The following is a 27,906-nucleotide window of genomic DNA, read 5'->3' as shown; positions in this document are numbered from 1 at the left end:
AAAAAGAAGAAAGTCAAGATACAAGTTACTGTACAGCTGGAGGAAAAAGAAGGTAGACGGTTCATACGAAGTGATGCGGACTGATTTCTAGGTGTCTGAAATGTACCTGCTGTGTCTTAAATCTTTTCGTTCTGTGTATTTAATCCCTCGTTTAATCATTTTCCTCACAATAAAGAAAACAGAAAAATGTTTGAACGTCACACTATTTTGTATTCCCACCAGCGTGGTTCCAGTCTCTCTACATATTTGCTTACAATGTGTGTGGTATCACGGTGGCTTTAATTTACGTTTTCTTAATGACCAGTAACATTAAGCACCTCTTCATGTGCTTATTAGCCATTTGTACGTCTTTGATCTGATCCTGTCTTCTGTTCATTTAAATTTTTTCTTTTTAAGGTTTATTCATTTTTGAGAGATGGAGAGTGACAGCACAAGTGGAGGAGGGACAGAGAGAGGGAGACACAGAATCCGAAGCAGGCTCTAGGCTCTGAGCTGTTGGGGCCCAAACTCACAGACCTGAGAGCATGAGATCATGACCTGAGCCAAAGTCAGACGCTTAACTGACTGAGCCACCCAGGTGCCCCTCTTCCGTCCATTTAAAGCATCGGTTGTCTTATTCAGTTAAAGAGTTCTTTATCTGGGTGCATGTGCTTTATCAGATATGTGATACACAAATATGTTTTCCTGGTCTGTGACTTGCTCTCTCTCGATGTGTTTTGGAGCGTAAAAGTTTATGATTTGAACGAAGTCCTGAAGTTGAGTAGTTTTCATGAAGTAGGTTTCTCGGTTGCACGCTGTTCGACCAGCGTGATGGAGAGAGGATTTATCAGCCTTCTCGTTCTGTCATGCCGAGAGAATACTTGCTTGACTCCCGTTTCCAGATGAGGAAACTGAAGCGCCGATGTCCCGGTCATTAGGAAATGCTGGCTGTGATTTGAACTCAGACAGTGTGGCCCCGCGATCCGTGCTCTGTGTCGCTAGGCACCCATCCCTGGTGTTATGCTAATACAGTCAGAAAGGTGGACGTTTCTAGATGATGCACCCCGTGTCAGTGCTTGTCTGTTACTTGGCCCCTTCCCTGTGACTTTGGGCAAATTGTTAAACTTCCTAAGGGTTGGCTTGCCCTTCTATAAAATGGACATGAAGATAGTACCTTGCAGATAGCGCTCTTGTGAGGATTCATGAAGACTAACGTGCATCTTTAAGGACGAAGTCACCTCTGTATGGGCGGCGGATGTGCTGGTATTGCTAATGGAAGTCCTCTGGGAGCAGAGGTGCTGAGAGTGATGGCAAGACCGGCTCCTCTCCTTCCCGGGTGTCCTCTGGACGCGGATGGACATAACTTCCTCCGCAGCACTTCCCTCAGTCTTCTGCAGATGTCTGTTTGCTTACCTTCTGGACTAGAATCCAAGGGTCCTGGAGGGGAAGACTTCATCTGTCATCCCCGTGTTTTTACTAGGGCTGGAGGCTAATCTCCTTAGACTTTTCAAGCAGGTGCCATGTTCTATCAGTGTCAAGACAAGGATGTCACCTGGAGTGATCAGTGAGGCAGAAGAGGGAGGCACAGAGATGGGCGTAAGTTAAGGAAACTTAGAGAAATCCTCGTGAATGATGAGAAGCTGAGAAGCACTTGCTGTATGGGGCGAACCCCAGGGGGGCATGGTTGTCAGGTGTCGGGGATTGGGGCTGGATGAGGTATCCATTCCTGGTATCTGTAGGGAGCAGAGCCACTGAAAGGGTCCCGTGGTGAATAGGGAAGCAAAAAGACTGAAATGTGAGAGTGAGGTACACGGAATGACACAGGGCATGAAGGGGAGGAATTTGCATCTTGAGATTAGCAGCTAGGGAGAATGGAGAACGGTTTGGGAAGATTTAGGGAAAGATGGATAAGGAAAACTGTGAGACCTTTGACCCTGAGGGCATCAGAGCCCTGCTTTTCTTGCTAAGAGGTTACTGAAACACACAAGTACATATTCTTTTCCCTAGACAGACTATTGTCTGTTAATTTAAATTTTTTAAGAGAGAAAGGGAGAGAATTGTAAGCAGGCTGCACACTCAGTGCAGAGCCCCATGTGGGGCTTGAACCCATGAACTGTGATATCATGACCTGAGCTAAAATCAAGAGCTGGCTACTTAACTAACTTAGCCACCCAGGTGCCCCCAATTATTTTTTTTTTATTTTTTTTTTATTTTAGAGCAAGCAAATGGGGGAGAAGGGCGGGGGGGGGGGGGGGAAGAGACAGAGAGGGAGAGAGAGAGAACATCTTAAGTATGTTCCATGCTGAGCATGAGCCCAGCGTGGGGCCGGATCCCACAATCCTGGGATCATAACCTGAGCCAAAATCAAGAGTCGGACACTCAGCCGAGCCCCCCCAGGAGCCCCCAGGCCTGTTTTCTCAGTGTGCAGCATGGTGGTGGTGGTTTTGTAGGAAAGTGAAATGCACTTACTGGGTACAGAAAGATCTAATGCAGGATTCCCCTACTGTCTGAAAGCAGAGCATTCCTGCGAAACCTTCTGTAAGCCAAAATGGTGCAAACTGAAGAAGCAGGTATCATTAATTTATATGGAAAATGTTTTGCGCATTTCCAGACTCCAAAAATAACCTTTTACTTCTCCGATACTTTAGAACACATCTTGCAAACAGATGCACAAAATAAGTCGAGATAAAGCACACGTGCTCGCACAGTTCACAGCTCTGGCAGCTGGATGCTGAGATGCTGAGTGTGTTTCCCGGGGTTCCTGGGGTCCCCGGGGAAGGAGCTGGGTGGCTCCGCTCCTACCGCCTCTGTACCGGCCCGCTGCAGAACACACACCGAATGCTAGTTTTGCTTTTCGCCTTTTCCGCAAAAGCAGAAATCCTCTCTGGGTTTCTTCCAGTCGGCAAAAGCAGGTACTGATGTAGGTCTTTTTGTGAAAGCAGCATGGCCTAAGGCACAGTTTGAAAGCGGAGGATACCTGGGTAGAAAACGGCCGTCTCTTGGCCTTCCTGACCCTGTCCCTGGTCACTAGAGGTGTAATCATCGATATGTGGATGTTCTTTGAGAGATTCACTCCGTGTACGTAGGCATATAAACACGTACACACCGGGACCGTGCACGTTGGCGTTTCACTTTGCAGCTTGCCCTCCGCCAGCCGTGTATCTTGGGCCTCTTTGTTTATCTGCATAATACTCCATCGTACTGCTGGGTTATAACTTACTAAACCAGTCCACTGATTTTCGATGTATATTATTCTTGTTACCTGATCTCTAGGCTAACTAACTCCGCATTTTTGCCAAAATAAATTATTCCGTAAATGTCTGCATAGTGATTAAATGGGCTCATTCTGTAGAATCCGTTCTGTGATCTTAGGCATGTCCCTTAATCTCTGCCTCAGCTTCCCCATCCATAGAGTGGGTTTATTACTGTTTTTACTACTACTCTTAGCTGCAGACACCTATGTGGCCTGATATGTGCTAAGTGGTGTTGTAAGGACACATTTAAACCTCACAGCATCTAACTTGAGTGGAAGATACTGTTATTTCTAAGATCACACACTGTTAAACGGTGGAGCCAGGAAGTATGTGAGTCGCGCGTTCAGGTTCCACAGGAGTGCTTTCCACTCTGTGACACTGCTTCCTGCACAGTACTGGGATTACAGGGTTAGAAGGGTTAAATGGGATGTACTATATTCTGAAGGCTTAAACCAAAGCCTGGCATGTATCAGGCCAATATGTGGTCTGTAGTTACCAGTACTGGGTACATGATCAAGTAATGCTAGCTTTTGAAAAGATTTAATGCTGTAGGGAACATCAGTTTCCATATGTCCTTGCTTTGGCATGAGTATATATTGAAAACGCAAATTCCTAATCACGTAATTACTTGGTTAAAGCATATGTGAATTTAAAATTTGATAAACATTTTCAAATAATTCTCCACAAATTGTGCCAGTTTAAACTTCAACAATAAGTAAGTGCTCAGTTTTTCATACCCTTGCCAACATTGTTACTGATGTACCTTTTTTCAGACTCGGTAAAATATATTACCTCGTTTTTTTAAAATTTCCTTTTCAGTGGCTTTAAAAGAAAAATGTTTATTTACTTACTTTTGAGAGAGAGAGCATGAGTGGTTAAGGGGCAGAGAGAGAGGGAGAGAGAGAATACCAAGCAGGCTCCACACTGTTAGTGCAGACCCCAATGGGGGCTTGATCCCACGAACCGTGAGATCATGACCAGAGCTGAAATCAAGAATTAAATGCTTAAGTGACTGAGCCACGCAGGTGCCCATCTTTCAGTGGATTTTTAAAGTTGAGATTGAATATACCTACAGTTAAAGTCTGTGGAGGTGGAGTTTTAACAAGTGTATTCAGTTATGTAACCATGGCAATCAAGATACGGAATAGTTCCCAGGACCCCAGATTTCTTTAATTTCTTTGTTAGGAATGAATGGAGGCTCCTTTAGGATGGTGATGGGTCACTTGAATTTATTTTCTTTCCCTCTCCCTCCCCCTCTTCCCCCTCCCTCTCCCCTCCCTCTTCATATCTCGTTTTCTTGCCATTCTTCTGTTATTCTTTTTTTGTGAACTGTTCTTTTGTATATTATGCCCATTTGCTTATAGGATTATGTGCCTTTCTCGTACTGATTTCTAAGAGCACAGTCTGAGTTACAGAAATTAGTTCTTTGTCATGTGTTTGCAGTTTTCCTCCAGTTTATCTTTGGGCTTTAATTATGCCATTCTTTTGGCTGTCCAGAAATTTATAAATTTTGCATTGTTAGATTGTCAATCTTTTCCTCTACGGTTTCAAGGTTTTATGTTATGCATAGAAAGGCTTTCTGCAGTGCTGAGATTTTCAAAAAGAGTTTTCTCCAACGTTTGTATTATTTTTATTTGTAATTTGATCCTTCTGCACAGTATTTTTGTATCAGAAAATAAATGCCTTGCTTTTTCCACCACTTCCAAATGGTTATCCAACCTGTTTGTCATCATTTCTTGGATAATCCGTCTTCCCCCAATAGTCTCACATGTTCTCTTGGCCACATACTCTTTTCATCTGTGTCTTGGCCTATTTCTTGGCTTTCTAGTCTTTTTTTCCCTCCCAGTGGTAAGCTATCTCATTCTCCCTCAGTTGTTCCTTTAGATTTTTTCTTAATCTTTTCATTGTTCATATGTCCAAGTTTATTTCAATATCATTTTGTCTGGTTTCTTGCAAAAATATCATTGATGTTTCTGTGGGATCTTGAGTTAATGTTTTGACAGGATTTAATTGTTTTTACCTACGAACAAGATGTGTCTATGTATTTGAGTCTCTTATGATCCTCTGAGGAGTTTTAAAGTTTTTCATGTAGTTCTGGACATTGTTTAAAAATTAATTGAATCTTTTTTGAAACTATTATAAATAGAATCTAGTCTTTTATTATGTTGGCTTACTAGCTTTTTAAAAGTAAATATTTACTAGTGGTTTTTACATCATAAATTGTGTAAGCAGTTGGTGGAGTGAGGTTTTTTTTCCCTCTTTTTTCCGCTCTTGGCTGTTCAGCCACATGTGTTATATTCTAGGTGTTCAGTCATGCCATCTGTAAATAATGCCAACTTGTCTCCTCCTTTCCAATATTTATACTTCCTTTAATTAGGTAATATGTTGGAAATAATGCTAAATAACACTTGATAATTGGCATCCTTGTTGGCTTTCAGTGTTTCTTTTTTACTCATGTGAATCTTAGTTTTGTTATATATAGCATGTTAAATGTCCATCTACTTCTGTTTGAAGGAGTGTTTTTGAGGGGGTTCGGGTTGATGTCATTTTTTTCTGATCCATTTTGTGATTTATAGCTGTGGTCATATGATTTTGCTCCTTTGCTCTATGGTAAATTATAAATTTGTAAGTTCTCAGCCGTACTGGCAGTCCTGAGATGCGCCTTACCCAGTTGAATCCTTTCCCTCGACACCCCGTTTTTTGCTGATATTTGAGATTTGTTTTTCAGGGACGCCTGGGGGGCTCAGTTGGTTAAGCATCTGACTCTTGATCTCACCTCAGGTCATGATCTCACAGTTTGTGGGATCAAGCCCCAGGTTGGGCTCTGCACTGACAGTGCTGAGCCTGCTTGGGATTTTCTCTCCCCCTCTCTGCCTGCCCCCTCTATCCGAATAAATAAATACAAAAAAAGTTTTATATATCAGCATTCATCAGTGAGATCAGTGGGTATTTCTGGTTTTGTTTTTTGCTTTTTTTTAATGTGTTGTCTTTGTCCAGTGGTGATATTAATGTTCTTTGGCTTCAGAAATAAATTTGGGAGGTTTCTTTTTCTATGTCCTGACATAGTTTAGTGAATGTTTAATGTCTTTATTGACTTGTCCCTTTTTCTCCCTGAAGAAAGAGAGGGCCTTCGTAGTTCTTTGAGAACTTTCTCAAGTTCTTTGACAGCTTTTAGCCTCTTTTGGATTCCTATCTCTTCTAGTGCAAATTTTGGTAATATATATGTTTTGCCGCAAAATTAGCCATTTTATCTGAGTTTCCAATTTTTACTGAGTTTTCAAAGTACTCTTAACATATCTTGATTTCTCACATCTGTAGTTACTACTGTCTTCATTTTAATATTCATATAAATGTGTTTTTCCCTTTTCCTTGACTACGGCAGCCAGTTTTTCACCAACTTTTTGTTGTTTAATCAAAGAATCAACTCTTGTTTACTACTACTTTTTATTTTCTATTTCATTAATTTGCGTTTTCTTTCTTTCTTTCTTTCTTTTTTTTTTTGTGGCTCAAACTGCTGGTTCTCTGAATTGAATGCATAGTTTGTTTCTTATGATTCCTTACTGTTTAGTTTTGTAAATGTTTAAAACTTCTTTGAAGTTTTCTGTGAGCACAGTTTTAGGGTCTTTCAGAATCGCATCGATTTCGATCTGTAGCATTTTCATTATGTTTATGAAGAGTATGCCATTTTTGTTCTCATTGAGATTTCTTCTTTGATTCAAGAGAATGTTGGGTAATTTTTATTTATTTTTTCTGCTTTCCTTTTCAGTTTTATTGTCTAGTAGTCACTTGATGAGGTATTTCTGATTTTTTAATTTGCCAACATTTTCAGTGTGGCCCACTCTGTTGTTACATTTAGTAACGATTCCATAAGTTCTTGAAAAGGAGATATATTCTCACTTTTTAGAGGATAGAATCCCAATAGAAAAAGTAATTATGTAATTTAAATCTATATCCTTCATTTTTGTTTATTTTATTTTCTTGGGCCGAAAGAGGTACTTTAATGCTGTTCCATTTTGTGTGTAAAGATTTTTGGCACTTTTATTTTCTTTGTGGATTATACCTTATGTAATGTGCCCTGTTTTATTTTTGTATGACGATTTTTCTTGAACGTAACGCTGTCTTATGTTATTATTGTTACCCTAGCTTTCTTATTGATAGCATTTTCCTTTTTCATTCTTTTCTGTTAGAATATTTTTCCTGAAGCAGTTAGGATTGGCGTTTGTCAGTTCATTGGAAAACTTCACTGACGTATGGATCCATGTACTTTTAGACATTTTATTGTATTTTTAAAGTTTATTTATTTGGGCGGGGGGGGGAGCGCAAGTTGGGGAGGGGCAGAGAGAGCATCCCAGGAGGCTGGGCACTGTCAGCACGGAGTCCAGTGTGGGGCTTCAGCTCACAAACCAGGAGCTCGTGACCTGAGCTGAAATCAGGTGTTGGTTGCTTAACTGAGTGGGCCACCCGGGTGCCCCTAAACATTTTATTTTGAATTCAGACAAGCAGATATACACTCTTTCATTAATGTCCATATGTGGGACCAGTGTTTTTCTGTATCTATTGACTGAACTCTGTCAGCCTGAATTATGTAGAATCTGTCCTTAAATAATGCATTATATGTTAGTTTCCAATTTGGCACTTCGAAAGGTAGAATTAGAAGTTAATTACATTTGAAAAGCAATCTTCTGCTCAGGTCTGATCTCAGGGTCCTGAGATCCAGCCAGGTATTGGGGTCCGATGGCACAGAGCCTGTTTAGCATTCTCTCTTTCCCTCTGCCCGTCCCCCACTTGCGCTCTTCCTGGGGCTCACGCGGGCTTGCTCTCTCTCTCTGTCTCTCTGTCTCTCTCTCAAAAGAAAAAAAAAGGAAAGCAATCTTTTTTTTTTTTAATGTTTATTTATTTTTGAGAGAGGAGAGACAGAGCGTGAGCAGGGGAGGGGCAAAGAGAGGGAGACACAGAATCCGAAGCAGGCTCCAGGCTCCAGGCTCCGAGCTGTCAGCACAGAGCCTGATCCGGGGCTCGAACTCCCGAACTGTGAGATCATGACCTGAGCTGAAGTCAGATGCCTAACCGTCTAACCGACTGAGACACCCAGGCCCAGGAAAGCAATCTTTGTACAAAGGCCTAGATTTGTTTAAAGTAATTTTTTCTAGGCTTTTGGAGTGGTTTCGTTTACACTTAAGTCTGCAGAAGATTTTTTTTTTTTTAACCAGCTGCATTTATTTAGTGTTTACAAATCAATTGACTGTTTTCATAGGAAGAACTTTAAAACAAAATTTGTTTACATGCTTAAAACATGCAGTGAATTTAAATTCAGAAAAATTAGGGTGCACATCAGCCATGTCCAGGTACTATTTTAGGTACTGGGGATATAACTGTTGACAAAGACTGATCGCATTCCCGATCTCAAATAGAATGTGAGTAAATATAATTCACCTGATAGTATAGAATGATCACAGGAATGCTGAAGAAGAGGATAGTTTAATAGAGGTGGCTAATAGAGATTTTACCATATTTTGAAACTTTCTGAGATGGTTGGTTTTAATGTGTTTCTATATATGACTGGATTTTTAAAAATATTTCTTTTTTGTTTTATTTTATTTATTTTTTATTTTGAGAGAGAGAAATAATCTTAAGCAGGCTCCACGCTCAGCCGGAGCCTCACATGGGGTTTGATCTCATGAGCCTGGAATCCTGACCTGAGCTGAAATCAAGAGTTGGACACTCAACTGAATGAGCCACCCTGGTGCCCCTGGATTTTTAAAATCAGATCTGAAAATCTTTTTTCTAATAGTTGAGTTTATCCCACTCATACTTAATGGCATAACCAACACTGAGACCTAAATTCTATCATATTTCATGTTATATTGGCCATTGCCCTTATTTTCTCTTTTATTATATAGTCTATTTTCCTTACTTTCTACTTCTATCTGGAAACTTTTTTATAAAGTTAATGGCAAGTAGTGTAGATTCAGGAACAATGGAGAAGAATCCAAGGACCTACAGTGGAAAGTCATGAACCATGGCTTGCTAAGAAACTGGCAACCTTTAGGGCAGAGAGATATTTACAACAGTGAAACTCTTTATCTTGCTAATGTTTTGTGTGGATGCCTGCTTCCATTAAAGTCTTTTTGTTCTTGTAAGCTGGTAGCTCCAAGTATGGTTTGTAGATCCCCTTTGATAATAATGCTAAAACATTATTTGCCTCTTTCACTTAATTGCCATTTTTACCAAGGGGGCAAAAACAATGGTGGGTAAAATTGAAGGTGCCTTTCCACGGACAAGGAGTGGCACCAACTGTTGTGATGGAATTAAACTTCCATAGGAGTTTTTTTTTTTTTTTTTAAAGAAAGTAATGATTTTTAAAATTTTTTAAATATTTTTATTTATTTTTTGAGAGAGAATATGCTAGCAGGGAGAGGGGCAGAAGGAGAGAGAGAGAGAGAGAGAGAGAGAGAGAGAGAGAGAATGAGAGAATGAGAGAATGAGAGAATGAGAGAATGAGAGAGAATGAATGCGGGGTTTGATCTCAAAACCCTGGGATCATGATCCGAGCTGAAGTCAAGAAGTCAAGAGTTGGGTGCTCAACTACCTGAGCCACCGAGATGCCCCTTTCATAGCAGTTTTATATTCCTTACTTCTAGACATTTGTGGTAAAAAGAAAATTACAGTTACATTTAAGAATGTCACTGATGAAGCTGTAAAAATGACTGCATTTATTGAATCTTGACCCTGTGTACACATCTTTTCAGAATGCTTATGATGAGATGCAAACGTGTAGAACATGTTCTCTTCCACATGCTGACTGAAGAAGGGAGCCTTGTGCTGTTGTTGTAGTTGCTGAGATAGCTCCTGTTTCGTGAAACACCACGTTTACCTGGCTGGCTCAGTCGGTGGTACGTTGGACTCTTGATCTCGGGGTCATGAGTTCAAGCCCCATATTGGGCGTAGAGCTTACTTTAAAAATAAAACAAACATTAATAAGAGAATAGTTGATGCCGAGATCCAGCCCCAGCAGGTCCAGGGGTTCCCGAAGGGTGAGAGGCGTCGGCGAAAATAACAAATGGACACAGACAAGAGCAGTGGGTTCGACTGGCCGCTTTACTGTGGCAAACGTGGCATTATATTTGTTAGCAGTTTCCTTGTCGCGTGCATCATCTATGTTTCTCGGCATTACCTAATTCTAAAAACGTTCCTTTGTGTAATCACCCATTAAGGAACCTCATGGTTATTTCTTTGTAACGTTTCCTCCTGCCTTTTTGCTTATTGATTAACTTCTTCATACTACTTTCATTACGTATCTACGTTTATTTATAGTTTTATAAAGCGTTTGCTTCGCTATTTTCATGAAAGGTCATCTAGCTCTCAACACCTCAAGTGGAACATTTACAGGGACATGACTTCTTAATTGTTCCTTTGAACCATTTGCGGTACAAGGAACAAAAGTATTCGCTTTGGTCTGGAGTGCCAGGAGGGAGCCAAGAGGGCCCTAGGAACCCACTCCTTATGCGCTCCCAGAGAGACAGTGTATATACCTAGGAACTAATGAACCATTCTGTACCTTAACCCACCGGGTCCAGTTATGCTCTGGAATGCCTCCTGGGGGCCAATTGGGCCTAGGGGTTTGAGTAACTTCTACCCATAGAGACATTGCTTTGTTGCCGGAGTGGGGCTTTCGAACCCACTTGCCCCCCTCCCTGGCTGAGAGATATATGGGGCTCTCCTTCCTTTAGGTAGGGGACGGGCAGGCGGGGGTGGCACCGGCTGGATATAAAGTTTCTTTTTTGTCCTGGGGGTCATCCCCAGAAAATATCCCCGAGTTTGCCCCCATGGGTTTCTTTTGAATCATCAGTGCCAGTTGGACCATGGGGATGGCCATGATGAGTAAGAGGAGGGATACCAGTAGCTTCCCATTCGGAGGGTCGCTGTGCGTTGCCCTTCTGCCAACCACCCGGGCTGTGCCATCAGAAAGGCTGGATGGATCGGCTCCCGGCAAGTGGACAAACCATGGTTTTTCAGCTTGAGCTTTTAGTAGATATTTTCTCACAAATTCACTGACAGGATTGGTGTCAGTGATACATCCAAGCTTTCAAGCGAACATAGAATTGTGGAGAACTTGGGTCTACCACTGTTAGCTTAACCTGCTTCCCAGTGCTGAGACTTTTCTTATGAGATCAGTGGTGATGTTAACAGATGTGATTTTTTGATACTATATTATGAAATCTCTAATACCTGATGTTCTAAGATCGTACATACCTAGAGGATTGATTCCAAATGCAAGCTAGACCAATGGATTTGAATGTAATAGAGTAAAAAATTATTGAAAGGGTTTCAGATTTCTCAGTGCAGCTAACTTTTTAAGGAACTATCACTTGTTGATTTTTGGTATAATATCACAGGAAAGAATATCCACAGTTCTATGAGAAGTTTATTAAAGGAAATATTTCTCCCTTTCCCAGATATATATCTGTAGGCGGTTGGATTTTCTTCTTACACTTTAACTGAAACAACATAATGTAACAGATTGAAGGCAGATGGAAACGTGAGAGTCCTGCTGTCTTAAGTCAGACAGAAAAAAGATTTACAATAATGTGAAACAGCACCACTTCCCTCGCTGAATTTTTATTGTTTGGGTAAATACATTTATTTCTTGGGAAAATGTTATTTACATTAACAGGTGATGAGTATATTATCATTTAAAAACAAATATTTTAAAGTCTCAGTTTTAGTTTCTACTAGGGTAAATTTGAGTGGATAGAACCCACCTAGACAAAGCTTCTTGTCTATGCTTTGGACGAGGATAAAGAGGTCCCCAGCCTGGAGACTTGGGGGAACCCTGATACAGCAGCAGGAGGACTGGCCTGGCGGCTTGTCGCAGGGGAAGAACGTGAGCTTCGAGGCGGCAGCCGGGTTCAGGCTGCACATCTGCTGTCTCCTCATGACGGATTATTTAACTTTGTTGGGTAGCTTTCAATCTCTGAGACCCAGTTTCCTCACTTGTTAAACTGACAATAACAAAACTATTTTATATGTTGATGTTAAGTAGCTGTTCCATGTTGTATTTTAAATGTTTTCTTTAGGTGTTTTAATGGCCAGCACGACTAAGTCCAATCATTCCTTAAAAAAAAGAGTCTGTGAAATTATTTGAAGACGTTATCTGCGGCCCATACAGATCATGTATGCTCGTCTAAAACCTTTTCCCTTGAACTTTTTTATACACATTTTCAACTATATGTGTAAACTTTGAATTTTACAATTAGAAAAGCAGTAAAACTAATTCAGAACATTTACTTAGGCATGATGAGACAGATGGTAATCCTATAAAAAGATGACATATATTTTTGGAAGTGCAAACAGAAAAACAGATACTCTTAAAAATTCCAGAGTGATCTTTGCCTAGAAAATGAAGGGAAGAGAGAGAAGGCCATATGTTCTAATAGAACTTTTTATAGTTCTTAATGCATAGGATTTTTGTTTATTTAATGTTAGTGTTGAGTTACATATGGATTGGCAGTTCAAGGAGGAATGATTATCATGTAGATAATTACCAAATACTTTTACTGTGGTTGTCAGTCTTTTGTTTCTACGAAATGGATGCAGTAGCAGGAAGTAGAAACCATTTGAACCCCAAATTTAGCGAGGTTATTTTATTAAATAAAAAAACTTGAGTTTATTTACTTATTTTGAGAGAGAGAGCGGGCAGGGGAGGGGCAGAGAGAGGGAGAGAGAGAGAATCCCAAGCAGGTTCCTCACCGTCAGCACAGAGCTGACGTGGGGCTCGAATCCTCAAACTTCAAGATCGTGACCTGAGCTGAAACCCAGAGCTGGCCGCTTAACCGACCGAGCCAGCCAGGCGCCCCTCGTGAGGTTAGCTGAGATGTGAATGTGAGTCACCCTAGAGTCAGTCACCAGGCCTGCTGCTGGGGCAGTCATGGGCATCAGGTCGCCTGTCGTGTGGAGCAGTGTCCACGTTCGTTTCACTGTGGTGTGCGCTGAATGCAGTTGTATCAAGTACCTTCTTTGGACCAGGTACACGCTGCGAGCTGGGGTTGAGATGTTGGAAAAAATTGCCAGGGTCTTTGCTTTCACATGGAGTATGGATGGTCTGCTGGGCTGAGAGTCATTAATCAGGTAGTTGTACAGACAGATCTAAGTGCACATCCTAGGAGAAGTGTGCAGGACTACGAGATCCTGGAATCAGGGGATCTCACCTACTCAGGAAGAGCAGGGTTCCCCGAGGAGTTGGTGGATAACGTGAGGTGTGAAGGCATTAGTTGGAGAAGAGACTGGAACGAGCATTTCAGATCGAAGGGGCAGCACGTTAAAAGTTCTGTGTAGAGTGAGGATGTGGTGAACATGAGCACTTTCGGTGTGACTGGAGCAAAATGACCAAGTAGAGAAAGGCCAGACTGTAGGGTTTTATTGACCACGATAAGGAGCTTTGTGACTTTATTCTGAAAAATGGCAAATTATGGCTTGAGTGTGGGAGGTGTAGGCGGGCAGGGCATCCGATTAGGTTTGCATGTTTAAAATGGTTTTACTCAGGGGCGCTTGGGTGGCCCAGTCGGTTAAGCATCCGACTTGGGCTCAGGTCATGATCTCGCGGTCCATGAGTTCGAGCCCCACGTCGGGCTCTGTGCTGACGGCTCAGAGCCTGGAGCCTGTTTCAGATTCTGTGTTTCCCTCTCTCTGACCCTCCCCCGTTCATGCTGTCTCTCCCTGTCTCAAAAATAAATAAATGTTAAAAAAAAAAATAAAAAATAAATAAAATGGTTTGTACTCACAATTACTGAGCACCTCCTAGGCCCTTGGAATGGTCCTAGACTCTTAGGAGACATCAGTGAATACAGTGGAGTTAAAATCCCTGCCTTTGTGAAGCTTATGTTCTTTTTTAACGTCTGGAGGGGCAGAAAGGCAGCGGAAGAAATGAGAAAGTTTTATTGTATGCTAGAAAACACTAACTCGATTCAAGAGGGTAAGAGGGTCTGTATTGCAGCTGACGTGCCGGGTCAGGGCAGGTGACCTTGAGAAGGTGGCAGTTGAGCAAAGACTGGAAGGAATTGCGGGCTCGGCCGTGTGGATCTGCAGCGGCACCGGTGCCCCAAACGGCAGCGTGTTTGTGGCATTCTCAGAGCATCGAGTGGAGGAGTGGAGAGGGCGGGTCGTGCAAAGACCGGAGAGTCCTGTCAGCTCGGGCCCTACCGCTGTAGAGACTTGTGTTTTTCACTGAGTGGGGTGGGCAGCATTTCAGGGTTTTACTGTTCCCACGGTTTGTCGATTGGATGCGAGAAAGAGCAGAGTGTATGTGGACAGCAGATTGGGCTGTGTCGCCTCCATAGGGGCCGCCCTGGCCCTGCCCCTGTGCTCTCCACATCATGCTCTGGGGTTTTCTTCATCGTCCTACCTGCTTTTCAGAACTTACCCAGTTAAGGATCTCTAAAACTCAGGCTTATGGTGTGTAGCATGCCCTCCAGATGTTTTCCACCCGACCCCGAGATGAATCTGGGTTATTTCTACTGTGTTATCTGAGGCCACACAGCTACACACACGTACACATACACACGTACTCACGTTTCTGATGTAATGACTTGTGTGTTCGTAACTGGCGAACCCAGAAGCGTTTGCAACTATAACTGTTTCCTATCAGAGGTCATGTTTCAGTCAATTAACAATTTTTAATTGAAGTCAAATGTTCATGTCACTAAAACTGTATCACAAACTGGGACATTATAAAGAATGACTTGGGGCGCCTGGGTGGCTCAGTCGGTTAAGCGGCCGACTTCGGCTCAGGTCATGATCTCGCGGTCCGTGAGTTCTAGCCCCGCGTCGGGCTCTGTGCTGACAGCTCGGAGCCTGGAGCCTGCTTTGGATTCTGTGTCTCCCTCTCTCTGACCCTCCCCAGTTCATGCTCTGTCTCTCCCTGTCTCAAAAATAAATAAATGTTAAAAAAATAAAAAAAATAAAAAAAAAAAGAACTACTTTAAAAAAAAAAAAGATGACTTGTAAATGGAAATTAGGTATTAATAAAACCTTCGCAAGAAGTTGATTCATTTTGACTCTCTCCAGTGCTCATATGTTGACCCTGAAACTCGCTCAACCCAGCCATTGTTAAAAAGTCTAAGAGGAGTGTGGTCTACTAGGGACACTTGGACAGTCCTCTCCAACAGCTACACGTAGTTCCAAGTGATTGTTTTAATAGCTTACATTTTATGAAGAAAGTGCTCATCTGTTCTTTGGAGAAGGTAATTGGAGACCCCAGGGTTTTTGTTTTTTGATTTGCTTTTTGTCTTCAAAGTTACAGTCCTGGTGGGTTTGTATGTGTATGTTGGGGAGGATGATCTGTGGGCTCAAAACTGGGAAGTGCATAGTTAAACTAGAGCTTGTGCTTTTAAAACCTTTTCATTCTTCTGAGCGCGCTTAGAATCCGACCCAGACACCTCGGTGTGCCATCTCATGCCCCCCCCCACCCCCCCACCCCCGCTCCTTCACACCATACGGTGTCGGGCACGGTGGGCTCCCAGTGTTTCCGAGTTACTGCAGTTTCCCACCACAGGGCCCTTGCACTTGCCCTTCCCTCAGTCCAGAGAGTTGTTCTTTCCACCTCAGCCTTCCTTTGCATGACTGGCCTCTTATCATTCCAGCCTTGGCCCAAATATTGGCTTGTCAGGGAGGCTTTTTGGAGGGGTCATAGGTGTTGGTGGATTCTAGAGTGGGAACCAGTGTTCTCTGATTGCTTCCTTTCCCACCATGGTATCTGTCACAGTGACAATTATCCTGTGCTCCTTGGTTCACTCGTTTACAGCCTTTCCCAAAATAGTGACCATGATGATGGTAGGGCCACCCAGCTGTATCACTACCAGGGTGTGGTGTTCTTTCCACTTACAAGGTTTTCTCTGAAGACGGACCTTTTTGTGGGTTAAGACTCCTTTCAGGATCTGATGATAGTGATGAAAAGAACGTGGACAAAGTATTTGGTCTGTGAGTTCAGGGGCTTCAAAGAGCCAGTAAGACCTGCTTGTGGATTTTACTTCCAGATGTGCTGGCAGTCGGCATGCAGCCAGGAGGCAAAGTTAGGAATCCCCAAATACCCTTCCCTGTTTCTTTGTTTACAGCCTGGTCTGACTTACATAAGCTCTTAATGGTTGGTCGTGTTCAAAGTTTACTTCTCAAGAATACTATATTAGATTGTCCCTGTCCAGCCCTTTCCCGTCATTTCTTTGATCTGTCTTGGAGCCCACAGATGTCTTCTCTTAGTTTTGTATCAGCATAACTTCTTTTTTTTTTTTTTTAATTTTTTAATGTTTATTTATTTTTGAGAGAGAGACAAAATGCAAGCAGGGGAGAGGCAGAAAGAAGGAGACCCAGAATCTGAAGCGGACTCCAGGCTCTGAGCTGGCAGCACAGGGTGCGACATGGGGCTCGAACTCACCAACTGCGAGATCATAACCTGAGCTGAAGTCTGACGCCCAACCGACTGAGCCACCCAAGTGCCTCAAACAGCATAACTTCTCTTGGATCTAGTAGAGTACCTTTTTTTTTTTTTTTTTTTTTTTTTTTTTTTCAGGGAACGTGCGTGTGTGCTTTCATGGGGCAAGAGACAGGGGGAGGGAGAATCTTAAGCAGGCTCCATGCTCCGTGTGTAGGCAGACACAGGGCTCAATCCCAGAACCCTGGGATCATGACCTGAGAGCCTAAGTCAAGATTTAGGACGTTCTACCGACTGAGCCACCCAGGCGCCCCAGATGCAGTAGAGTAGCTCACACATGGAGTGTGGAAAGGCCCATACAGAGCTTTATGAAAAATAGCTTACAATAGGAAGGACAGTCCGTAGTACCTGCTGTAAGATTCAGATGCTTAGTACAACTTCGATTTCCCGATGATACCATAATCCATATGTAGATAATGCCATGGGTTCTGTACTTTTCACTCATCTTCAACTTTTCAAGATCAAAAAAACTTTATTTTTAAAATACTTGTATAACTAGGGGTGCCTGGGTGGCTCAGTCAGTTGAGGGTCTGACTTCAGCTCAGGTCATGATCTCACGGTTCATGAGTTCAAGCCCCACTTTGGGCTCTGTGCTGACAGGTCAGAGCCTAGATCCTGCTTTAGATTCTCTCTCTCTCTCTCTCTCTCTCTCTCTCTCTCTCTCTCTGTCCCTCCCCTGCTTGTGCTCTCTCTGTCTCTCTCTCTCAAAGAATAAATAAACATTAAAAAAAATTAAAAAAAAGAATAACTATGTGGAACTGAGTCATGGGGGGGAGTATTTACTGTATTTACTTCTTTCTCTTTACTGGTATTGATTTGGTAGAATTTCGATAGCCTTTGCATATCTGAATGCATACCGTGTGAAAGTACGGGAATAGATTCTGTATGGTAGAGCTTGTTGACTCACAGGCAGGTGTTTTTCCATGTGGCCTTTTTAGATGGAATTGCCGGTCCTGGATCACTTGTAATAAGGGCTTCTTATAGATGTTAGATTGCTCCATTTTGTTAAGAGATTTAGCCAGTTTTGCATGCTGTAGTTTTCCTGTCCCATCATTCCTATCATTTACTTGATAGTGAAGGAATATTTATTTGGTATCAAAGAATTTAAGCAGTATATATTAAACATGTAATGGTACCTCCTAGTTAGGAATTAAAAAAATGAGTAAGACATTTCTCATTTCTTTCTGTAATCCTCTCTCTTTAAGGATTACAGTCTGGGGAGATACGATGTGAACAGAACACAAGCAATTCTAGGGCGCTGTGTGACGTACTATTAAGTAAGAGCATACGGAGTATTTGGAGTTCAGAGAAGGGGGAGAGAACTCTCCTCCAGCTGGGTGATCAGAGTAGATTTCAGGAAGAGATATATTCTTCTAAGGAATTCTCTGGAAGGTGGACGACAGAAAAGAGCATTTAGCAAGAGGAGGGAGTAACCATAAACAGGCACAGAAGCAGGAAAACAAAAGCCTTCATAATTAAGATTGAAACTGAACTAACAGTTTACACCATTCCTAGAAAGTTGTTCCTGACCCTCTGTGGTCAGGTTGATTGACCTGCTTGGGTTTGAGAGACGGGGTGACATTCCAGACAGATCATTAGAAGTCATTCTGGTTGTTGATCCATTGATGTAGATCATCAAGAATTTGCTGATTTTCAATAATCACTGCAAACATCACTCTTACTGGGGCTGAACAGGTTTGTTTTGTCTTGTATTTGCATCCTTTAGTTTTATATTTTATAGCTATCGGTAATTAAGCTTTCTTAATCTCTGTGTGAATTGATGCCCGGTCCTTTGTATGAACAAAATTGGATTCGTCGCTAATGAGCCAGAAAATTATCACTAACACAAGCGGCTTTATTAGTCTTCAGGTCACATTTCAGCCTGTTAAGACAAATAAATGCAATTTCAAATATTATCAAGAATTGTACTTAAAAGTTCTCTCTGATTAAGAGAAGCTAATGGGACTTTTGGTATACTTGGGTTGTCCTGTTTTCCTTAGCTTCACAAAAAATTTGACAGTTCTCCATCCCTTTGTGGTATCTTTTGAAGTTTTATTCTTTTCGTGCCTTGCTTAAGAAATTTTATTCCTATCTCAAAGGCTTAAAGATATTTTATATTTTATTCTAACTAAACAGATTTTCACTATTAGATTTTTAATTTACTGGCAGTTTATTTTCATTGATGGTGTGAGATATGGAATCCAGTTTTCTCATTTTTCCGGATGCATAGCCAGTTATCTTAGCACCGTGGACTAAATTGTGTCCTTTGCCATTGGTTTGCCTCCTCTCGTGCATCAAGTTTCCATATATGCACGGGCCTGCTTCTGTGTGTGACAGTTTTTCTGTTTGCAAAGATTTCTGCAAATATTTCCATGGTACACACGTATGTAATATGACAAAATTATTTTATGTTATTCTGGAATAGTATTTAGTTGCAACAGAATTTAAAACTGATTCTCAGGCATTTTTAAAACTTCATACTCTGATGAAGGAGTGTGAACATACAATGTACAGATTTTCATGAAGACACTTTTTTTGGCCTTCCTAAAATATTTCTGTAGAAAGGCTAGTTGATGTGAAGTTAGTATGTAAATGCTAAGCGTGGTAAGTTATATTAAGTCACTGGTTGTCAACTTTGGGAGTAGCCACGTAGTCTGTTGGGCTGTGGGGTTCCGTGGTCAAGGTGTGGGGTTCCGTGGTCAGGGTCCAGGACTTGGTCATCCGCGAGGCCCATGATTTGGGCTCACGTCATACAAACACGTTACACTGATTTTTGCCAAAAGCCACCTGGTTCACTTTTATTTACTATTTATTTATTTCTGTGGTGAGTGGGATATTGTCTCCTTTCTGTTGATCTTTTTTTATACTTGGTGACGTTTTAAAATTTCGACATAATTGTACACATATTGTTATTCCCGAGTGAACAGCTTATTTTACTTCGCGTGCATTTCACGTTGGCCTCTTTCTCATGGCAGGTTGTAATTCATCCTAGTCATCTATCACCAAAATATCTAAATTCCACTACATGGCGGTTTTACCTTTTCAGATGTACCTGTCACAGTCAAGTGTGGGGACTGTTATTCCTGTGAAAAGAGATTAGATATTGGAATCTGGCTTTGGCTACAAAACCTATACTTCGTCTACTTCGTCAACTCCAAAGGAGTGACTTACCAGCTAAAGAATAGTGTCCTTGGGGCGCCTGGGTGGCGCAGTCGGTTAAGCGTCCGACTTCAGCCAGGTCACCATCTCACGGTCCGTGAGTTCGAGCCCCGCGTCAGGCTCTGGGCTGACGGCTCGGAGCCTGGAGCCTGTTTCCGATTCTGTGTCTCCCTCTCTCTCTGCCCCTCCCCCGTTCATGCTCTGTCTCTCTCTGTCCAAAAAATAAAAAAAAAAAAAAAAAAAAAAAAAAAAAGAATAGTGTCCTTATATTCTCTACTTCACATTTATGAAATGGCCATGTTTTTGTCAAACAAATTAAAAATGTGAATAACTTACATATTACATGTTAATAGCTTAGATATTAGGTAGAAAGTAATGGTACTTGGATAACGAGTTCATCTAATCCACAGCTTAATATGATGTTTAAAAGTAACTGGTGCTCTGGGGCGCCTGGGTGGCGCAGTCGGTTAAGCGTCCGACTTCAGCCAGGTCACGATCTCGCGGTCCGTGAGTTCGAGCCCCGCGTCAGGCTCTGGGCTGATGGCTCGGAGCCTGGAGCCTGTTTCCGATTCTGTGTCTCCCTCTCTCTCTGCCCCTCCCCCGTTCATGCTCTGTCTCTCTCTGTCCCAAAAAAAAAAAAAAAAAAAAAAAAAAAAAAAGTAACTGGTGCTCCAAGTACTTACATGCATTTTGTTTCCTACAACTTGCTCAAAAACATAGTACGTGACAGTACGACTTTTTAAAATTGCTTTTTCCTTTATGGAGATGATATTGCTGATCCCCCGATAGGTTGTCTGATCTCAGTGGTTTTTATTAAAAATAATTTCCTGCCGATTCTGTGTGCACAGTAACCAAATCCTATCTGTCCCTGAAGTAAACATTTAAAGATACCTCTCCCCTCCGTTCCCACCATATTATCGTCAGTATGTTACTAATAGATTTGTAGTATAATTTATCCATTCATAGATGTCTCTCTGCCACCGGGTTATGAGGCCAGAACTGATTTATTAATCTGCATATGACCATACAGTGCTGGGTTTGTAACAGGGGCTTAGTAACTGCACAGTGAAGTCATGAATGTCGTCAAGCTTGGAGCCTGTAGTCCTTTGGCAGGAAACAGAGTGGTGGTAAACTAGTGGTTGGGGAGTTGGAATCTTGCTGTTAGTTTTATCAGCATTTTGCTCAAGTCAAGCTAATCATCTTGTGATGGCATTATACTTTGATGCTTGCAGAAACTGCAGAGCACGGACATAGAGGAAATAAATATAAAGCATTGTGCGTAGTTTCAACAGAATGTCTTTGCAAAGCAGTTATTACCGTTAATATTACTTCTGGGGCAAACTTTTCCCTATAAAACGACAGTCAGAAAGCCTTCACAGAATTGAAATCCTATCTTTTCAGTGATGGAATGGTGTACAAGATAGTTTAGAAAATGTATTCCTGGATACAGAGGTATAAAAACTTGCCAGGCGAAATTACCAAAAAAAAAAAAAAAAAAAGAGAGAGAGAGGAAGAAATCCTAACTCGGGAAATGTGCTTCATAATCTTCAGAATAGATCCACACCTACACATACCTAGTTTTCACGGGTCGTCCCGGCTGCGAGCGTTGGGCGTCTCTCCTCTGTGCGAGGCGCTGGGAACATGAATGGGAAGGGGCCTTAGTCTCAGGAAACGCAAAGGTGTGTTCTAAAGGGGCATTTCTAGACTTTTTCCAGATCATCACAGATCATGGGATTCTTTTACGTAATTTTACAGATGCCTCCGTATTTGAAAGCGTGTGTAGATTGTCGAGGGGTCAGGCCGACTCGTTCTCCCGCCGGTGGGACTGGGCATCTCCACCGAGCGCGTGTCGCCGTGTTGCGGCCTGGGGCCCGGTGCAGGCAGGGGAGTGCCGATCCCTGCGGTGCGCATCGTGCGGAGGCTGAGAGTGGGTGTCGCGGGGGGCGGTGTCGGCGAAGGCCGGAGCGCAGACTCCTGTCCGGAAGCCGGGTGCGGAAGGAGAAGAGGAAAGTTAGGGTTTGCCCTCGCAGCATCCTGACAGGCTTGGCAGGGGCCGTGAGCAGGGGACTCACGTGTCCTCGTGTGGAGGCGAAAGGATTGAAACAGTAAAGTAAAACTTCTGTGGAAAGATTTTTTTTTTTTTAATGTGCCTTTTTTTTAATTTTATTTTTTATTTTTTAGAAAATGGCTCCAAAGGGTATATGAAGCTGGAAAAGTACGTAGATGCAGCATTGCAGCCTCTCCAGATGTTTGAGGATAATATTCCGGAGAGAAATTGATCCCCTCGGATTAGGTAACTAGTCATAATGAAGAAAATTAGTCTTAAAACCTTCCGAAAATCTTTCAACTTGAATAAAAGTAAAGAAGAAACGGATTTCATGGTAGTGCAGCAACCGTCACTGGCCAGTGATTTCGGAAAAGATGACTCCTTGTTTGGTAGCTGCTACGGTAAAGACATGGCCAGCTGCGATCTCCACGGCGAAGATGAAAAGGGTGGGAAGAGTCGATCCAAGAGCGAAAGCCTGATGGGTACGTTAAAACGACGGCTGTCTGCGAAACAGAAGCAGAAAGGCAAGGGCAGCGCGCCCTCCGGGAGCTCGGCTGACGAGGACACCTTCTCCTCCTCCTCGGCACCCCTGGTCTTCAAAGACGTGAGAGCCCAGAGGCCCATCAGGTCCACTTCGCTCCGCAACCATCACTACAGCCCTACGCCGTGGCCTCTGCGACCCACGAACTCGGAGGAGACGTGCATCAAGATGGAGGTGAGGGTCAAAGCCTTGGTTCACTCTTCCAGCCCGAGCCCAGCCCTGAACGGGGTTCGGAAGGATTTTCCCGACCTCCAGTCTGAGACTGCGTGCCAGGAGCAGAGTAGTTCACTCAAGAGTTCAGAGTCTCACAACGGAGACTTGCACCTTCACCTTGATGAACATGTGCCTGTAGTTATCGGACTTATGCCTCAGGACTACATTCAGTATACTGTGCCTTTAGACGAGGGGATGTACCCTCTGGAAGGGTCGCGTAGCTATTGCCTGGACAGCTCTTCTCCCATGGAAGTCTCCGCGGTCCCTCCGCAAGTGGGAGGGAGCTCCTTCGCCGAAGACGAGAATCAGGTAGACCAGGACCTAGTGGTGGCCCCAGAGATCTTTGTGGATCAGGCGGTGAACGGCTTGTTGATTGGCACCACGGGAGTCATGTTGCAGAGCCCGAGAGCGAGTCACGACGATGCCCCCCCACTCTCACCGTTGCTACCTCCAATGCAGACCAATCAGATCCAAAGGAACTTCGGCGGGCTCACCGGCACAGATGCCCACGTGGCGGAAAGCATGCGCTGTCATTTGAATTTTGATCCTAACTCTGCCCCTGGGGTTGCAAGAGTTTACGACTCGGTGCAGAGTAGTGGTCCCATGGTTGTGACGAGCCTTACGGAGGAGCTGAAAAAACTGGCGAAACAAGGATGGTACTGGGGACCGATCACACGCTGGGAGGCAGAAGGGAAGCTAGCAAACGTGCCAGATGGTTCTTTTCTCGTTCGGGATAGTTCTGATGACCGTTACCTTTTAAGCTTGAGCTTTCGCTCCCATGGCAAAACACTTCACACGAGAATTGAACACTCAAACGGTAGATTTAGCTTTTATGAACAGCCGGATGTGGAAGGACATACGTCTATAGTTGATCTGATCGAGCATTCAATCAGGGACTCTGAAAATGGAGCTTTTTGTTATTCAAGGTCTCGGTTGCCCGGATCTGCAACCTACCCGGTCAGACTGACCAATCCAGTGTCACGGTTCATGCAGGTGCGTTCTTTGCAGTACCTGTGTCGTTTTGTTATACGTCAGTATACCAGAATAGACTTAATTCAGAAACTGCCTTTGCCAAACAAAATGAAGGATTACTTACAGGAGAAGCACTACTGAAAGATTATGAGAACCCCCGCATCTTGCACTTTGGGAATAAGAAAAAGAGATTGAAATACAGTTTACAAACTTTCATTGCTATCGAAATCTTTTGCTGCCATACTATTTCAGTTTTATGTGTAAAAGTAATCAATTTGTTTAGTTCGGGGTGGGGAAGTGTCAGCAAGGTGTCTTGGGTTTATTTCGGTTCTTTAAAAAGGGAAGTCTCGAGGTTTTGGAAGTGTGAATTATCTTTCATCAATGTGCAGAATAATCACAATGTGAATTATCAGATTCTCCTTAACCACCCCCCCCCAAGTCCTTTGCTGCTATCCACTGTGATTTTTATGCATTAAAAGCACATTTCATGTGTATTCAACCCTAAGTAAAGTTGAATGAAACTTACAGAATGAGTATTGTTATGTCTCTTTAAATGGCCCATTTTCAAAGATAGTGTTGAATAAACATACCCGTGTGATAAAACACAGAATTTACACGTACACTGAAAATGATTTTTAATCTCCTACTTTAGAAAGATTTATTTAGAATTATGATTTGACATAATCTTGGGTGTTAGAATGTAGACCCGCAGCATATCTTTTACAACACCTACTCTAAATTGTTTCTGAGGTTGTGCTGTGTTTTGGTTGTGGAAAGTGGAATTTTTCTGTTGCCTTCATTTTCATCTTGTGGTTTGTCTACTTTAATAAATGGCCTTACATTAAAAAATCAAGAAGTATATAACACCAACGTAAGAAAGCGTTGCCTTTTCTGTCATTAAGCTCTGGTACAAATTGGCATAACGTGAAAAGATCTGTGGGACTAGAACTATTACTGAAGAAATTACTAGATGATCATAGTTTCCTGTGATGATAATTTTTTTGTGTATTAATTATACTTTCCTTCGGTAAAGTGTTTTTTCTGTGATTTCTTTCGCTTAGCCAACATTTTCTTTGGCTGAACTTGACGTAGAACCGATTTTCATACAAAGAGTGGGTTCTCTTGCAACATTTAAGTTTATATAAAGTTTTAAATTGATTTGAATAGAAAACATTGTTTTAGAGTTGGATTTTTATTCTTTTATGTAGTCACTATTAAGATATGCTAGGTTTGACCCTTCTTCCTTCTCCCCACCAAAAACCAAAAAAACCCGATGACTTTAGTTGAAAAACTGTGGAAACTGTGGAGCATCATGTAAGAAGAATATTAAAACCATATCAGGTATATGGAAGTCTTGTCACCTGCCATATACCGCTGTTTAAAACTAATTTATTGTTTTTTGGTTTTTTGTTGTTTTAAATCTAGCTGAGTCTTAAGTAAATTGGCAGGCATCGTTAGGTATTTTATCTCTAATTTAGTCACTTGGATTGTGGGGTGGGGGGTGGGGTTGTCCCCAGTACTTTTGTTATTTTTGACATTCAGTGTTTATTCGCTGCACTATTCTTTAGTGAGTATTTTGGAAGTACCCCATGTAGAAAATGTTTCCATCTCAGATGAAACATACAATTTAAGACATTTCTTCCTTTGTCACTCAGTTTTCCTGTCTCTTACCCGTCAATTAAAAACAAGAGTAAAGGTCTTAGGTCAACCCTAATGGCTTTGTCATTCAGTATCCCTGTTCTTTTGTTTGTTTTTTGTTTTTTTTTTCCTCTCTGTTTTTTAGGGTCAGAACTGAGAAATACCAAGAAAAGGCACAATGATATCGTGTTATGGTATTTTGACATAAAGGGGAAAAGGTACTTAATTTTGGTGGAATGTTGATTGTACCTTGTCATAAAGGCTCCTCTTGAATTTTCTGATGTTTTCACCTAATAAGATGGAGTATACTGTAATAATATAATTTAAGTGTTCACTATAAGCTATTTGGATTAAGAACTATTACAGAGTTGTAAACTTATCAAATTAATGCAAGACATTTAAACTATTTTTTTGCAAAACTATTTATTTTTAAACAATTTAAAATATATCTAGGGTGAGTTAAAAGTCCCTGTGCATCTATATTAGATGGCAGGTATTGTCACAGAGTCACTGTGTATTAATAATAAATGTTGAAATGGCTTCTCCATGTTTCTAGAAGCATTTACATGTACTCTTTGTGAGACCATGGTGCACAGAGGTCTTTGGACTGCCCTGAACCCCGTCTTCTTGTGTGGACATAGCCTGTTCCCCACGTGTTCCTCATGATACCATGTGTTCAAGATTTAGCTATTTAGTTTCAAGATTATTTTGATTTTCATCTAATGGTTTTTAAAATCATATTTTGTGTTTTATGGAGGGCAAGTCTAGATGCCGTTCTAATTCAGAAAGCCAGTTTTTTATGTGCTTTGTGTATATTCATAACATAAAATACTTTAAAATGCCCCATTCTAATCCAATTTGAAATTTCTAGGGTCTGACAGTGTATCGAGAAAAATAAAAGTATTTGCCAAGAAATTATTTACAAACAAAGGAGTATTGCAGTATTTTCTGCTTTTGTGTAGAGAGAGCCATTTGGCATAGGCAGCACAAGATAATGTGAAAGATCGGCTTTATAGGATACTAAAATAGTCTGCTTAAAAATGGAAGGGAGAAAAGAGAGAAATCTCCATCCCGTAGTTTGGTCTAGAAACCATTTGTGTAAACTTCTGGATTACCCTGAGTGGCAGCTTAGATGACATGGACACAACCTGTAAGTGACATTTAAAGATATGAGCTCAAGGCAAGAAAGAGAAAACAGGAAAGCCGTATCCTTTTGCCATAGTAAATGAATCAGAGTTGTTTTCTTGAAGATTTCACCACAAAATACAACGGAGGCCAGAGGATAATTCTAGGCTTCCTAGGACACTTTTGTGCATTTTTATAAATAATAAAAAAGCATAGAAAGTACTTGAAAAATATCTCCCTCTTTCTCTTTCTAAGGAAATCTTCTCTTTCTACTTGGTGCAATAATCTGAAAATCTAGAAGGTCAAAAATATATCACAGGAAATGATCATAGAACTAAAAATAGTTTTTAAGGAAACGAGTTACAAGGGCAACCATCTTGCTGTTGAAGAAAATTGTGTGCCAGAAGGCTAAATCGTCGGCGTATTAGGAAATAAACACAAAGTATTCCTTATAATTTCTGAGCCAGTATTACCGAAACAGGATAAAAATTACTAAAATCTTAAATAGGTTCTATGCAGTGTCCCTGCTAGTGCTGGGTCTAAATATCTTAATGCTTTCAGAAACGCCAATTTTAATCATGGACATTTCACATTATATACGAGAGATAACCCACATGAGTGATTCAAAATAGTATATATTAAATCTTAATGGCTGTTCATCGAATGCGAAGTCTTAATTTAAAAATGAAATCACACTACCAGCAAGACAGTTTTGTTGAAAACTCTAATAAGAAACAGTTGCCAGTTCCATAAAAAACTTTAAAATTCCAAAATAAAGTATTGGTACGCTAGTAATCACAAATTTGATTTCTTTTAATACTTTTAAAAATCCTATTAGGAAGGGTTTTTTTTTAATAAACGTTCTTTTTATTAATTAGTCATAACATCGTGAATGTGTAGTTGCTGTTTCTGAAAAGTGATCCAAACTCTACATCCAGAGATGATGAAAAATTCTTATAGAATTTTGTAATAAGTATACATGTTGGGTTTAAAGACATTTTATAGTCGTTGGGAGTGCCATGAAATTAATACTTGCAATCCAGATTGCTGTACTTTACACTTTTTCTGTATGTTTCAAGTCAGGTGTGTACCATTTGTACTGAGAACACCACAGAATGAATTATCCAAAGTCCATTGATTTTAATATGTGTTTTGGTTTGTAAACAAATTATAGTAATTTCTTGCACATTTTTGGAAATTAATTGTATAAGGATTTATGTATCTGCTTCTAGATACAGTGTGTAAATAAAAATTTCATTCACAAGACCTGCCTTGTAGTTTATTTATATTTAATACCTGGATTACAGAATCTGATTTTAATTAAATCAGGTTAACTAGATAGTTTCTGGATGTCTCATAAACTTGCAGAGACTGGAGGGTAGGGACCAGCAAATTTAGTTTAAAAAAAAAAAAGGCAGAAAAAAAGCCAGGAAAAAGTAAAATAGTGTTGCTCACAGGAGATAGGAAATGAATTTAGAATCAGCAAATGTTGCTA

The 27,906-nt window shown here is 41.4% G+C and overlaps 1 protein-coding gene across 5 annotated transcripts in view; it reads left to right on the top strand.

Moving 5' to 3' along the window:
• Positions 1 to 27,677, top strand: part of SOCS6 (suppressor of cytokine signaling 6) — a 39,833-nt gene extending 12,156 nt beyond the window's left edge. For all 5 annotated transcript variants that reach the window (XM_058691834.1, XM_058691830.1, XM_058691833.1 and 2 more), the window contains one exon: positions 22,057 to 27,677. In XM_058691834.1, the coding sequence (XP_058547817.1) occupies positions 22,182 to 23,789 (1,608 nt within the window). In that variant the 5' untranslated portion in view covers positions 22,057 to 22,181 and the 3' untranslated portion in view covers positions 23,790 to 27,677. The remainder of the gene's footprint in view (positions 1 to 22,056) is intronic.
• The last annotated feature ends 229 nt before the right edge of the window (positions 27,678 to 27,906 follow it).

Source organism: Neofelis nebulosa, chromosome 11, assembly GCF_028018385.1.
Source record: "Neofelis nebulosa isolate mNeoNeb1 chromosome 11, mNeoNeb1.pri, whole genome shotgun sequence".
NCBI lineage: Eukaryota > Metazoa > Chordata > Mammalia > Carnivora > Felidae > Neofelis > Neofelis nebulosa.
Note: the sequence above shows the minus strand (reverse complement) of the source record. Positions and strands in the feature narration are given on the sequence as shown.